General features: G+C 34.3%; 1 protein-coding gene across 1 annotated transcript; it reads left to right on the top strand.

The window, feature by feature from the left end:
• Positions 1-950: 950 nt before the first annotated feature.
• On the top strand, positions 951-3,748 carry LOC147556490 (uncharacterized). The gene is made up of 7 exons (XM_086663138.1): positions 951-1,154; positions 1,239-1,328; positions 1,405-1,506; positions 1,601-1,957; positions 2,048-2,109; positions 3,155-3,214; positions 3,567-3,748. The coding sequence occupies exons 1-5, from the start codon at positions 951-953 to the stop codon at positions 2,081-2,083; spliced, it is 789 nt and encodes a 262-aa protein (XP_086519264.1). The 3' UTR covers positions 2,084-2,109; positions 3,155-3,214; positions 3,567-3,748.
• Positions 3,749-14,991: the final 11,243 nt, after the last annotated feature.

The following is a 14,991-nucleotide window of genomic DNA, read 5'->3' as shown; positions in this document are numbered from 1 at the left end:
AACGAACTGACATCCCAGGAAGTTGCCGCCACTGTTCGGCAGAAAACCCCGGTGGTATTACTGAGTCCTTTACCTTAGCTATTGTTTGATGTTCGGTAGGGTCAGTCTGAACATCGTTATCATGATGACCACCTCGATAACTTCGACCTCCTCGGCTACTCGATTAACTGCTTCCTCGTTCGTATCCTTTGCCATTCATGCGGGGTTGATCACCTCACCATTTTGGATATCCATTTAAGGCGAAACAACTCTTTGGTTCATGTCCAGTCATGTTGCAATATGAACATAGCAAGCTGGATTTCTCGCGTCCATCTGACCGTGTTTTGAAGCAAGGGCCATGATATTTGCTCGTTCATCCTTTCGTCGAGAGATCGTTTTGACCCGCTCTTCTTAAATCAAAGTTGAGTACACTTTGTTCAGATTAGGAAGTGGGTCTTGAGCTAAGATGTTAGATTTGACTATTCCATACACATTCTCGTCTAACCCCAATAGCCATTCTCTTATGGTCTTGAGCTAAGAGCTAAGATGTTAAAATTTCCTCACCTGATTGCGAAATTAATTGTGATGATCCATCACCAGTATCATTAAAATGTCTTTCGACGAATTTCACACCTCTCGAAAAAAACTTGATCAATTTGCATTTCAATAGCCATTCTCTTATGGTCAGTCATGACTTCTTCAAATGCGGTTTTTCTATACACCTTTAGATAAACAATCAAACATTTACTAATTCTATAGCAACATCAATACGTACGTCTTTTGTCTGCAAACGTTTGCTAACCTTGTTAACTGCTATAATTAACTTGTACCGATAGTAAGACTTATTACCTTTCTGCTTATATAACCTCTTGAACCTCAGTTCTAGATATCATTTTCGGGTCATTTTCTCTAATTTTCATTATCTTTTTTAGTAGTTTAGGAGTTTAATAACTTATTTGTTTTTCAAGTTAATGTGCGACGTTCCTGATGCGTCTGATAAGCTTCTAAGTAAAGAGCTAAACAGAAAATGGAAGGATCATAAATGTTCTACGAAGAGAAAGTTTTATACAGATGTTGAAGACAAGAGTGAATGCAAAAAATCAATTCCTCCAGGAATTGTCTCTTCTCAATGGTTGACGATGGTTCAACTCTGGGACACTAATGATGATATTAAGGTAAAACAAAATTTTTTCATCCTTTATAATTGTTTGAAGTTTTTGCATTCTAGTTTCTGAATTTTTTTTTTCTGTTAAATGTAGAAGTTAGCCGAACAAATTGCCAGAAATAGAGCTGCTCTGAAACTTAATCACCATCTTGGGTCGAAATCCCTAGCACAAGTTTCTCATGAGGTAAACCTTGTATTTATGATTTTTGTTTTTGTTTTGAACTTCTTAATTATTGTTTTGTGTGTGTTGATTGTTACAGTTCCGACAAGAAAATGAAAGAGAGCCTACTCGCGTCGATCTCTTTGAAAAAGCATATACAAGTAAAGACAACGGAGTAGACCCTAATGCAGTCGAGCTGCTAGTAATAATTTACATCTCATGCGATTATGTTTTTTTGTTCATAATGATTATGTAGATAAATATATAGACATTGATCAAGTTTATTCTATTTGCAGAAAGATATGGAGCAAAGAAAGGAGATTGCGACCCAGAATGCTGATGGAGAATTTGAGGACTTGCCCGGTCCTAATGACATCTTTGCCCAAGTCATGGGACCAGAGCGAAGTGGTAGAATTCGACTTATGCCTCATGTGAAGCCGAAGGACCTCTTTCCTCGACAATCTTCAACAACTAATAAGAAAATAGAGCAAGAACTGTCCAATATTAAGGAACAAAATGTTGAGTTAAGAGAGGAGAATGCTGAGTTAAAAGAGAAGCTTTGTAATGTCACATCAGAGGTATCTTCTCTGAAAGCACAAATGACACAGGTCATGAATTTCATGCGATCACAGGGAGCTAGTTCGTCATCAGAGGTAAATTTAACTTATTGATCTCATATATGTTAGCTTTGTATGTTGCTGTTTTAAATTATTTTGATGATTTCTTGTATTTTGTTTGGATAGGGGCAATATACGCGCACAACTTCTTCTCAGATTTAGCTTGGATGTGATTACTTTTGTTCAAGGTAAATACTTTATGCATCTTACATTTATTTTTCATTTAATTTGTTTGAGTTTTTTCTACATCACATTGATATAAGTACGATGAAAGACCGGACTGTTTATTGCTACACGTGTGTTTGGTGTCGAATTTGAATATGCTAGAGATACTTATAGATGATATTTGAATATGCAGTCACTTAAATGGGTATAATTCTGTATGTATATCTTTGTGATGATATGTCATGTTAAAACCATAACCTAACATTTCACATCTTTTATGTTTAAAGACCCAATTATGACTCAGTTTTGTAAGATATAAAATATTAATTATGTTATTGCTTCGATGAAGCATACGACTATATGAGTCTCGTATTCCCATTTTGAGGTTTTTAGGGTGTTATATTTGATACCTCCTTCTGGTGTTCTTTTTTAACTTATGCCCCAAACTTGTTTGATATTAGTACCACCATTACCATTATGCTTTCCATGTGACATAGGTTGTTGATAAGAAGGATGTTAGTTTCCTATTACAACTTTTAACTCTTTACTACTTAATCTGAATATAACTAAACTTGGGACCCGATGAAAATAGGAATACTATACCACTACTGACAATACTAGGCACCATTACCATTATGCTTTCCATGTGACATAGGTTGTTTACTTCAATTAAATTTAACTAATTACTTACTAGTAGTGATTTTCACTCTGATTCATTTTTATTTCATCTAGTTGTGATAATTGATCGTTCTTGTTTTATCTTTTATATGTGTTTTGCCTTTTGTTCTGAAGATTTCTATACATGTATGTAGAATCTAATCATCTAGTACTAAATCACCAATTGAACTTGTTAATTTGATTTGAAACAGTTTGAGTTTGAGATTTCAATTGTTTTTTTTTCCTGACCGATAATTCTGTTTGGTGTTTGATTTTGGTTTGATTTCACTGTGATTCTTTATTCTTTACTGATTTTGATTGAGTTTAGATCAGGATTTTAATTTGTTATAAATTCTAAGTTTATTCTGGTTTTCTTAAGTGTCTAACTAGAGAGATTATGTTTTCCTGCAGGCAAGGCAAGTTCATCCTCATAAAAATCCTAATGATCCTCAAGCTGCTGAGAGATTCCAGGTACAATGAAGTACCACCTCTCAGTATTATTAACAATTTGCAATTTGGATCGATTACTGCAGATTGAATCGTGACATCCGTAGTTTTAGTTGTGTTCTTGCATAATTTCGTTAAGTTTTGTTTCAATATAAGCTACTCATTTAGTTAACATATAGTATCATGAAACTAGTTTTGCTTTAATCCTTTGATGAGTTACCCATGGAAAAAGTACACAATCTTCTCATTTAGTACTTCAACCCTTAATGCTTGGAGCAGTACTAGCATTGTAACAAGTTACACCTACTTAAAAAATTAAAATTGAGTTCCAAGCATTGAGTTTGAATATCGTTTGCTCGGTTGTTTCTTTGTGCAGGTCTGTTGGTGTTTCAGAGGTGATAAGATACTTGTTGAAGATCTGATTATTATAAGTTCATTGTTCCTAAACTAGTTTTGTAATTTTGAATCTTCAAATCCTTCATGATTTTGTTTTCGTTAGACAATGGCTATTATGAAACATATGACTTGTTCTTCAATGTGCATTAGACGTTTTATAGTTATGCAGGTTAATATTCATTATGCTGCTGCATTTTATGGATTACCAGGTGCAGCAGCGGGTACAGAAATTAGATTTCAAAAAAAAAAAAAAAACTATTGCCGACGGAGTGGAAACCGTCGGTAAAAGCAACACTTGCCGACGACTTTTTGGAACACAAACCGTCGGCATATGTTAAGAAACTCGCGGGAAATGGTGTTCCCGCGAAATTATCTTTCTTACTGCCGACGGTGTTTTATTTACAAAAACCGTCGGCAGAAAGTTTGCCGACGCTTCATTTTCGTCGAGAGGTTCGTCGCGGATAGTTTTCGTGACGCTTACATTGCCGACCATTTTGTTGTCGTCGGCAGTGAGCTATGCCGACGAAATTTATATGATGCCGACGCTTTTTTACCGTCGGCAATATTCGCGATTTTTGTAGTGCGAGTAAGTGTTAAGGTAGTCAGTTAGAAACTTCACTATAATTGCACTTCCTTTCATCCACGATTTTTTTTCACTTATATAATCGAATCAATTTAATTTTTTATTAGCATATAACGTTTTAGCTTTATATTTTAGTATGAGAGCGCCTCGCCTAAGATATAGCAAAAAATCTCTAGATTCTCAACTACACCGTTACTAGTTCCGCCCTTGGTTTCACCCCTCTCTTCTTATGTTGCCGTGAGGGTGCAACCAAACTTGGTGGTGTACTCACTCCAAAAGATCCACTTTAGTTGGTTCCCGAATGGAACCAATTATGGCAATAACAATTTTGGTTCCTACAGAAGTCATGAGAAATCTAAAATTTAAGTACTTTGGTTGTAGGTAGCCACTAGCGTTTAGTGGAAAAGGTAATGGAAGGGTCCGGGATGTTTGTTGGAGATGGCAGACAAGGAGGAAACATAAGTTGACTCTACTAACTTAGGACTGTCAGCATTATTGGGTTTTATTAGGGGTTTAGGTCACATCTTTTACCCACCCACTCTCCACCACTTTTAATCTTTTATCAACAATCTTCAATCACTCTTTAGATCTCTCTTTTTGGGCCATCTTATCCACACTTTTCCTTCTCTTATGTTTGCATCCCCACAGTATCAAAATTTGGAATCACTGTTTAAATTTATAAGATAGTAGTGTAATGATTTATGGTGGTTGCCACTAAAATATTAAAAGACACTAGTTATAGTGTCCAGTGGCGAGGCCAGAATTTTTTATGTGTGGGAGCACTTTTTAGTTATAATTAATGAAAGAATGTCATAGTATACGATCAGGTAATGATAAAAAAGCAAACTCTCGACAAAGTTTTAGTTATAATTAAGATATTCCATGATAATTTTGAGCTATAACAAACTATCTCTTTGATTGACTCACCAATATGGTTTGGGAATCTTTCCTCAACTACACTACCAAAAAAATATTAAAATAGATAACAAATAACAAAAGAGGAGATGAAGGGATAGTGGTGAAGATTAAGATGAGACGATGGTGTAGACAATGAAGAGGAAGTGATCGTAATGGAAAGAAAGATGAAAAATAAAGTTTTCTTCGTAATAACATGTTTACTATGACAAATCTGACAAACGCACAAAAAGAAAATTTTTAATTCCAAAATACAAGTCACGATAAAATCCAACAAAATAAAAATGTTTGAGGTTATCTAGAAAACTTATCATCCCTACGAGGCTATTTTAGTAAGTATAATTTTGAACCAAACAAAGCTTTCATTCAATGCTAAGTAGTAAAAATTCTAGAAAAAAAGATGTTTTTTATGGGACTCAAACCCAAGATCTTAATTATGGAACTCAAGTCTTTCACCAATTGAGCTAGGCAAGGATTTTGGTTAAAAGATGGAATAGTGTGTATATAATAGAATCGCTAGTTCAGTATGACATAAATGAGTCACATTAGGGTTGTGGGGGCACGTGCCCCCACATGCCCCTATGTGGGGCTCGCCCCTGATAGTGTCTTCTTTATCCCAGCAGTAAGCCAGTAATTTAGAAATTTATAAAAGTTATAAAATGGTTTTACCAATGAAAAGGGGAAGATTGTAATTCAAGTTTTTTGCATTAATTATACGTTAAGTTTTATCTTTTCTATTTAATTATTCATATGATGTGTACCAAATAACCTGCAGGCTTTTGTAATTCATGACGAACTTTCTGATTTTACTCACTCGATTATGAGGGCCGGCTTTGATTTTTTGGTGGTTCAAAGCAAAATCCGAAAATGTGGTCCATATAATATAAGCAAATCAAAATTATAAAAAAGACGGTAAGCACTTAAATATTTTCATTATATTTATATTTTAAAAGGATATTGATAATCTCATTCACTGGAATTTTTTTCTTCGACATTTTTAGATGCAAAGATAGTCAAGATTTTCAGTTTTTCTTTCTCAATTAAAAAGATCGCCCAATTAACGTTTCTAGTAGTATAGTAGATCTTATATAAGACTTGATGAACTAAAACTTTGAGAAACTTCTTTAAACAACGGTGACGGGTGTAATTCAAAAAAAAAAAAATATTGTATGCAATGCGTACACTAGGGTGGAAGCCTTCCATTTCTTCTCCAAAAAAATTTATCACTTCGATTGTTTTTTTTTTATCTGGTACACGATGTGTTCAACACTTTTAATTCTGAGAACAAGTGAAGTCCATCTATATCAAGTGACTCGTTAAGTTGTAGAAGAATATCAAGGGAAGCACATGAATCTTTCAAACCACCATCATCTTTATAGTTTAACTTATCCAAATCAAACAAAAACCCAAATATCTTTTTTCTTCTGAAATTGTTCGAATTTACTTTTAAATGTAGAAAATGCATGATCCAATATGTATATAAAGTACTTTATTCTGAATGATTCTTCAGCTGATATTAATGCATCTTTATTTATATTTTCGCCGAATATGTTTTCTTGATTTCTTCTATGAATGATATGTCTTTCTCGAAATATAGCTTCAAGCTCTATCGTAATTGCAATCTCTTTAGCTTCAATCATGTCTTTTTCAATATCAGCTGCAAACAAAATATAAACAAGATGTTGAGCTATCGTAATTACAAAATATCATGTCTTCTTCAATATCAATTCAACTGCAAACAAAATATAAATTTTGTTTGCTAAGAATTTCAAACCGAGGATATAGAAATTAATGTGGCATTAGATAAATTGAAATATATTTTGTTTGCTAAGAATTTCAAACCAAGGATATAGAAATTAATGTGGCATTAGATAAATTGGAATGATCGTTATCTTGAAAGTGCTTTACTATTGTTTGCTATTGTAATTGCAATCTCTTTAGTTTCAATGACTCCTTTATGACTTTCAAGATAATGAATAAATCATTCCAATTTATCTAATGCCACATTAATTTCTATATCCTCGGTTTGAAGTTATTAGCGGATACTGCAAACAAAATATCATACCAAGTAACCATGTTAAGCAAGTGATGATGTCTGATTCGGCTTTAGGTTATCATTCAAGATAAGATAGTGCTTCGTTGAATCTCAAACGACTCCTTACGAACCGGGGGCGAAACCTTCATAGAACGTAGAAATCTCTCTCGAAATTACGAGGCTATTTCGTCGAGTTCTTTAGAGAGAGTTGCCTCGCGCACTGTTATTGCAATTGAGTCGTTGCAACTACAGTTTGGATGTTTAATTGTCCAGACGGTAATGATAGTATTTTGTACCTGAAGCTTTTTCAAAAGTTACGTGTACAACACAACGAAGTGATTAACTTTGAGAGGGTGTTTTATAGCTAGGACAAAAACAATAGACCAGTCATTTCTTGTCTTGTCTTTGATTCTTGTTGAATTAAAGGCAAATTATACTCTGTACCAGAAACATGGGATAATGCATGGGTTACATTTCTCCACATCTCACAAATAAAATAAGTGTGGCTATAAACATGTTTAAACAACATTTTATCTTTATAAGTGGTCTTTAAAGGCTGCCCCATAAAAATACTGTCACCATTAACTGCCCCCAAAAGAATTTGTCCCCTGGAAAATACTGTCACCATTACCTGCCCCAAGTATATATGTCGCCTTTACATGCCCCAAGAAAATGCTGTCACGATTGTAAATAATAAGGACAACCACCCTTACAATTTTTTTTTGAAAGTTTTACATATCAAATTAAGTGGGCCATAGTTCAACAAAAAAAAAAAAAAAAAAAAATTAAGTGGGCCATGGCCCCTTTCGTGCAATAGTTGTTGGACATCTTCTATATCTACCTAAAACGGCCATGGCCCTAAAATTTGGTTAATTTTTAGTGATTTGTGAACATACAATACAATTTCCTTAAAATTAAATCAATACCAATGGTAGGAATAGGACAGGCAATCGATGAACATATATATCTTCTTTTTCTTTCTTTTTGTTCTAGAGCAGTGTTACGGCATGCATTTTCAATCTAGATTAGAGGTTGTGTTTGCTTGAAATGTGTCACGACTAAAGGTAATATGGAGTGTCACTCGTTCATCACTTTGAAACCATGCTCTCACAATTAAGGGTGAGCAAAAACGGGCCAACGATCAAAAAGTGAACTGCTTAAAACCAAATTCTCCAGGACTCATGTCAATAATTCAAATTAGTGTTTCCAACGCTCTCCCTTAATTTGACTTGCCTTCTTTTTCGCGTTGTGTGTCACAGATACCTTCATAACTTTCAGAAGACATTTTCTTGAGCTGACGAATTTCATCTTCTACGTTGCTTTCACACGTTCACAATTCATCACGCTTAGCTAGCTTTTTGCAGCATCATTTTCTGCACCAATTTTTCTACAATTGTTTTCCTTGATTTCAACTGGACCATAAACATTCCCCTATTCTTATTGTGAAAGACTATATATGGAAAACTTCCAAAAAGTGGTCGTACATGTTCAAGAATGTGTTAAACGAGATACTCCAAACATTTTATCGATTGTTAGTACTATACATAATTGAAAGAACCAAAGAACAATTTCAAGTAATTATTTAGACACATGAAGTGAATGTTTATGGTCCAGTTGAAATGGGAGATGCTAGAGTGACTTAGAGGATGGCATAATGACGTGGAATTTACTAAAAGACAAGGTTTTTTCAAAGTTTGACTATGGTGGGGACCGCTTTTCTTTCCAAATGAAGAAACATGTCATCCTCTAAGTACCAAATTATAAGTCACTCTATCATTTTCCAAAAGAAAATATTAACACCCTCATTTTTCATTTGATAACCTGGTGATTTTTGGAGACCACTTGTACTTTAAATTTCTCAATGTGATTTTGGCCTTGATCTTTTTAGGTTCAAAGGCCCTTCAATCTTAATCACATTTGATTTGCAGGCTCTTTACATCCCATTAGATGCAAAGACTCTTCACATCACTTAAGCATGATCATTTTGGATTCAGAGGTTCTTAACGTTACTTGAGCTTGATCACGTTGGATTCAGAGGCTCTATCATTCACATCACCAGGTTGACAAATCCCTTTCGGATTTTTTCTCCTTTTTTATTGTTTTCTATTTTTCTTCGATCTTTTTTCAACTTCCTATCTTCATGATTTTCTTCCTTCCTAAAATTTTTCTTTATGATAATTTCTCATGTCTACATCTTTCTCTATTTTTCTTGTTGATTTCTCCAATCTTGCAGAACTCATCAACATTTCTTCACAGTGGAATTTTTTTTCTTCGTCTGTTTTTACATGGAGATACACCAATGTTCATTTTGCTTAAACTGTCATAGGATATATGATTGCTTTATCAAGAAGAGATTCAGGATTGAACCTTCGGCTCTGATACCACTCGTTGGAATAAAAAATGGACTAGGAAAGAAGGAGATTTAACAAAAAATAAACTTGGAGATGCATGAGGTAGAGGCCCATACAAAGCTCCCTCAACGCAATTACTTGAACAAGCTTTCTTTTACTTTTGGTTTATGTTTCTGAAAATTTCTTATCTTTCTTCTATTTTTTTACAACATTTTCATGTCCATATTTATATAGTGATCCTTTCTAGACTCTACGTCTTCTCATTCAATGCAAGCAACTCGAAGGACTCTCTAGACCATTAACAATGAGTCTTTAGTTTAGTAATTTAGTGAAAGATTTAGGTTTTGGTTGAGCAAAACCATATACCTCCATGTTTATTTATAATAGAACAATACTACAATAGATGGAAACAAATAACGAGAAATAACATAACTATGGAAACGACCCAAATCCTTAGCATATTCAATCCTTTCATATCTTGGAGATATTCATAAGAAGATTTTTCCTGATTTATATATTACCCTTATTACCTTCCCGCAAATTGAACGGAGGATCAAAGCAAAAGTTCAATTTGGAAAATAAAACCATGAGACGAAACTTGATGAAACCATTCTTCTACAAATTCTTCAGTAAGGCAATCATGGAATACATTGATGAACAAACTTTTATTTGGTGTAGATCGGTATGAATATTACGGCAGTAATAACGAACAAACATGACATCATCACACTGGATTCAGAGACCATTTAAAAGACACGGGCTAAACCACACTAGATTCAAAACCCTTTGCACTTAATGAGCTTAATCACAACGGATTCAGAGGCTCACAGCAAAAATATAACCAATTTTTGCTGATAAAGTAAGCAAAAACACAAACGGGAGGCATTAACCTTGCACTCCAAACAACGATAACAATTACAACTAATATTATCGATCGGCGAAATCTGCCCTTTACGGATATCGAACTTGCACCAAAATTGAATTAACTTCAAACTTACTTCAACACCAATTTAACTCTTAAAACATCCATGAATCCATTTTTCATTATAAGTAACCTGTCCATCATTATTATATACTCCAAGCACAGAAAAGATTTGTCATTGTGGATGAACTTTCTTTCTTGATAATATAAACCTTAAAATCCACAATTACTATAATATTAGTAACTAGAGTCGCCACCATTGAATATTATTGAAAAACATTAAAAAAAAAAAACTTCGACGGTAAACCTTGACTAAATTTATTAAGAAGTATGAACTAAACTAATTAAAAAATTAGCAATGAAAATAAAGGAGAATACTATGATTCCGGCGGACGGTAGTCATAGAAGCGGCTACCGCCGCCGGTTAAACGAAAGCTAAATAGGATCGAAACTCTACTTGTTAGAGTCTTTTAGGCTCAGATACCATGAAAGATTTTGGTTTTGGTTGAGGAAAACCATATACCTCCATGTTTATTTATAATAGAACAATACTACAATAGATGGAAACAAATAACGAGAAATAACATAACTATGAAAACGACCCAAATCCTTAGCATATCCAGTCCTTTCATATCTTGCAGATATTCATAAGAAGATTTTTTCTTATTTATATATTATCCTTATTACTTAGGACTTTCTAAATGATTACGTAATGACTAATAATTAAGCTCCTTACTCTCCAAATTCTCCATGACTCAAATCCATAACTATCCATAATTCAAATTAGTATTTCCGACAATACTACAGTTACTTTATGTTCAGGTTATATTTATTTTGTTTGCAACAGGGATATGTACTTTTATCTTACGAAGATACTTGAAAGCTTGAATGCAGCTGGAGGGAACGAAATTTAACTGTTCAGTGAATTAGTGTTTGTCCAAAGAGCCAGGAAAACATGTTGAAATTGCCAAAAACTGGAAACAATACCCATCATTTACAGGGGAAAAAATCTGTCAAGAGAAAGAGAGAATCAAAGCAATTAGTTTCACCCTTTGCAAATTTCAGCTTTGGTGGCTCTAACTCTTATGGAAATTATGATTTTCTGTCTCTGTAGCCATCCCCGCCTGTTTTTCTCTTGGTGTTCCACTAGAGTCATTAACTAGTACATTTAGTCTGACTGATAACGTCTATAGGCATACTTTTTCTGGACTGGGTTGTCTGAGAAAGTAGACATACTCTCGGACTGAGGCTCGAACCAGACTGAGAGGTCTCGGAATCGAACCCGTTCAAGAGGTTTCGGGCTCGAACCAGTCTAAGGCTTGGTTTTGGCTTTCGAACTGGACAGGCTGGGGACTTGCTTCAACCCTCGGACTGGACCGTCTGAATCTCTCAGATCTTAGAGAATTGATTACTACTCAGAAATCATTTTAAAATCACTCGAAATGAACCTAAAATTGAAGATAAACACTTTTCAAGAATTTAACCGCTTCAAAAAAAATTCAAAACCTCGATCAAAAGATAAATCATTAAAAAAAAATTTATAATCAGTTTCTAACAAGAAATTGAGATCTTTTGAATCCTATTTTAATATTTTCCTTTAGTGGGCAAACTATAAATTATTAGGGGTGTACACGAGCCGAGCTCTTAACGAGCTGCTCGAGCTCGGCTCGACTATTGCTCGTGCTCAACTCGAATATTAACGAGCCCGAGCTTAACACGAGCTCAAAATCAAGCTCGTTTACATAAACGAGCCGAGCTTGAACATTCTTTAGTGTATCACGAGCTACTCGTGAACAGCTCGTTTAACATACTCTTATAATAGTATAGTACATAATTACGTATTAGTATTGAAACTTGTACATGAAATATCAACCATTCAAAAAATTATCGAAATATGAATCATTAATCATTATCATTGTATGTGACAAATGATCAATGAAGTATTTTGATGATTTAGAAAGTTTTAATTTGAAGTATTTTGATAAACGAGCTTAAAACAATGCGAGCTCGAGTTCGAGCTCGAGCTCTTTCAAACTTATACGAACCGAGCTTGAACAAGTGGACAATTACTCGAACGAGCTTGAACAAGTGGACAATTACTCGAACGAGCTCGAGCTCGACAGTCAAATACACGAACCGAGCTTGAACATCTTACTACTCGGCTCGGCTCGACTCGAGTACACCCCTATAAATTATACCCATGAAAAGAACATGAAGAAATCTAAATGTTTTGATGAAGACTTAGAAAAAGATCCGAAATGAAAATGTAAGAAGACGAAGGCCAAGATGAAAAATGTGAATTGGTGGGGGCGCCTATAGACGCATCTTATCATTGTACTACTGACCTATAGTCCTATAGTATGAATAGAAATATGCATGTCGATTTTGCTTATACAAATTTACAAACATCTTCTTGGCTTTTGGAGTTCACCAGAGGTTCCTTCATTTCTGATTCCTGGTCACTTCAATCACCTTAGAGTCAAGATTTGGAGCACCATCACTATCATCATGGTGTATCATAGTAATCACATATTGTTGGAAGCTTGACAAGACACCTTTCATATAAAAAAAAAGATAATGGTAGTGTATTTCAACAAAAAAAAAAAAAGAGAGAGAAAGATAATGATAGTGGGCAACTTAAATCTGCCTGGTGCTTTTACTCTGGGGCCATGGGTCGTATGCTATAAAACCCACCCTGGATTTAAGGCCCAAACTTAATCACAAATAGGTGATAAGTCTATTACCCTGACTCCTTGTGTATCTTCTAAGTAAATACATATTTCCATTACTAATGTTTTAATTCTTTAGAGAAAATGTTTATGTGCAAGAACATATTTGATTTTTTATATAATGGAAACTAAGTTCCATGAATTAAACAGTAAAAGAGTTATTTACGTTTTGTTTAACACAATGAGGTAACGGTGACGCACAAAAATAATTTCTGCTAGTTGTTTAGTGAAAATGTATATATGTGTAAAAACATGTTTTTTTTATACAATACAAACTACGTTGCATGAACTAAATAGTAAAAGATGTGGAGTCATCTACGTAATGAAGTGAGATAACAGTATCATACAAAAATAATTTATTTCGTGATTCCAAAATTTATAGTAGTAATACAAAAGTATTTAGAAAAGCTCAAAATGGTAAACACCATAAAATTTAAGATCCGGAGATACGTTTTCTTGCGAGGGAATGTGATTTCGGGTTGGATGGGAGTTAAAAAAGAAATATTAGTTTTTGGTGGATTTTGTGTTTAGTTTGGTCTCTTGGCATTATTAACGCTCATTTTTTGGGCCTCCCACAAAAAATTACTTTACTAATAACAATTCTTTGGGGATAATTTAACATATATAGGTATGTGAATATTGGAGGACTGAGATAAATATCAAAATCGACTCTCAAAGTTGACACTCGGTTGTAAGTGTTGACATAAACGCCAATAATCTGGAGATCTCAGGTACAATTTCTCCAGGAGGTAGAATTCATGGTTATTGAACTTGGATTATTAAAGGTATAAATAATAAGTTTGTTAGACTTAAGATCTTTATTACGTTGTTGGGTTTTAGCCTTTTCCATTTGTAGTTTAATTTCGGCGGTTACGTGCTTGTCACATCTTGATGATGCATCAGTATCATATGATGACTAATGTAGAACGTAGTCCATTTACAAAAATAAATTGACTGTCAAAATTAGAAATGTCAATGTAGCGGGTTTGGGACAGGTTACTCCCTTTCCAAATCCACCCCATTAGTAAACGAATTTTACCGGTGAGTATTTAATTACCGTACATGCTCCGATTAAAAGTGGCTTAACCATTATCCCCCGCTTAATATGAAACTGGTCGGAATTTCGTCTTTGTTACAAACAAGTTAATTTCAGCGGTTATCGTGCTTATCACATTTTGATCATGTATCAGTGTCATGTGATGACTAATGTAGAACATAGTCCATTTACAAAAAAAAATTGACATTCAAAATTAGGAATGTCAATGTAGCTGGTTTGGGACAGGTTGGTCCCTTTCCAAATTCGTCCCGCTAGTAAACGAGTTTTACCATATTAGTACCAATAATAAATTGCGGCGAGTATTTAATTACCGTACATGTTTTGATTAAAAGTGGCTTAACCATTATCCCCCGTTTAATATGAAACTAGTCGGGGTTTTGTCTTTGTTCAAACAAGTTAATTTCAGCGGTTATCGTGCTTATCACATCTCACATCTTGATGATGTATCAGTGTCATGTGATGACTAATGTAGAACATATTCCATTTACAAAAAAAAATTGACAGACAAAATTAGGAATGTCATTGTAGAGGGTTTGGGACAGGTTGCTCCCTTGGCAAATTCGCCCTGTAAATGAGTTTTACTATATTCGTACCAATAATAAATTGCGGTGACTACTCAGTTACCGTATTTGCTCCGATTAAAAGTGGCTTAACCATTATCCCCCCGCTTAGTATGAAACTGGTCGGGGTTTCGTCTTTGTTTCAAACAAGTTAATTTAATTAAAAATAATATATTATTACTAACAAAATTTCATAAGATATTGAGTTTGTCAACCTTAAACACTACCACTAATAACATAATACAAAATAGTT

The sequence above is a fragment of the Eschscholzia californica genome, unplaced genomic scaffold, assembly GCF_041429995.1.
Source record: "Eschscholzia californica isolate CP2 unplaced genomic scaffold, dmEscCali1.0.p SCAF_2, whole genome shotgun sequence".
Classification (NCBI taxonomy): Eukaryota; Viridiplantae; Streptophyta; class Magnoliopsida; order Ranunculales; family Papaveraceae; genus Eschscholzia; species Eschscholzia californica.
Note: the sequence above shows the minus strand (reverse complement) of the source record. Positions and strands in the feature narration are given on the sequence as shown.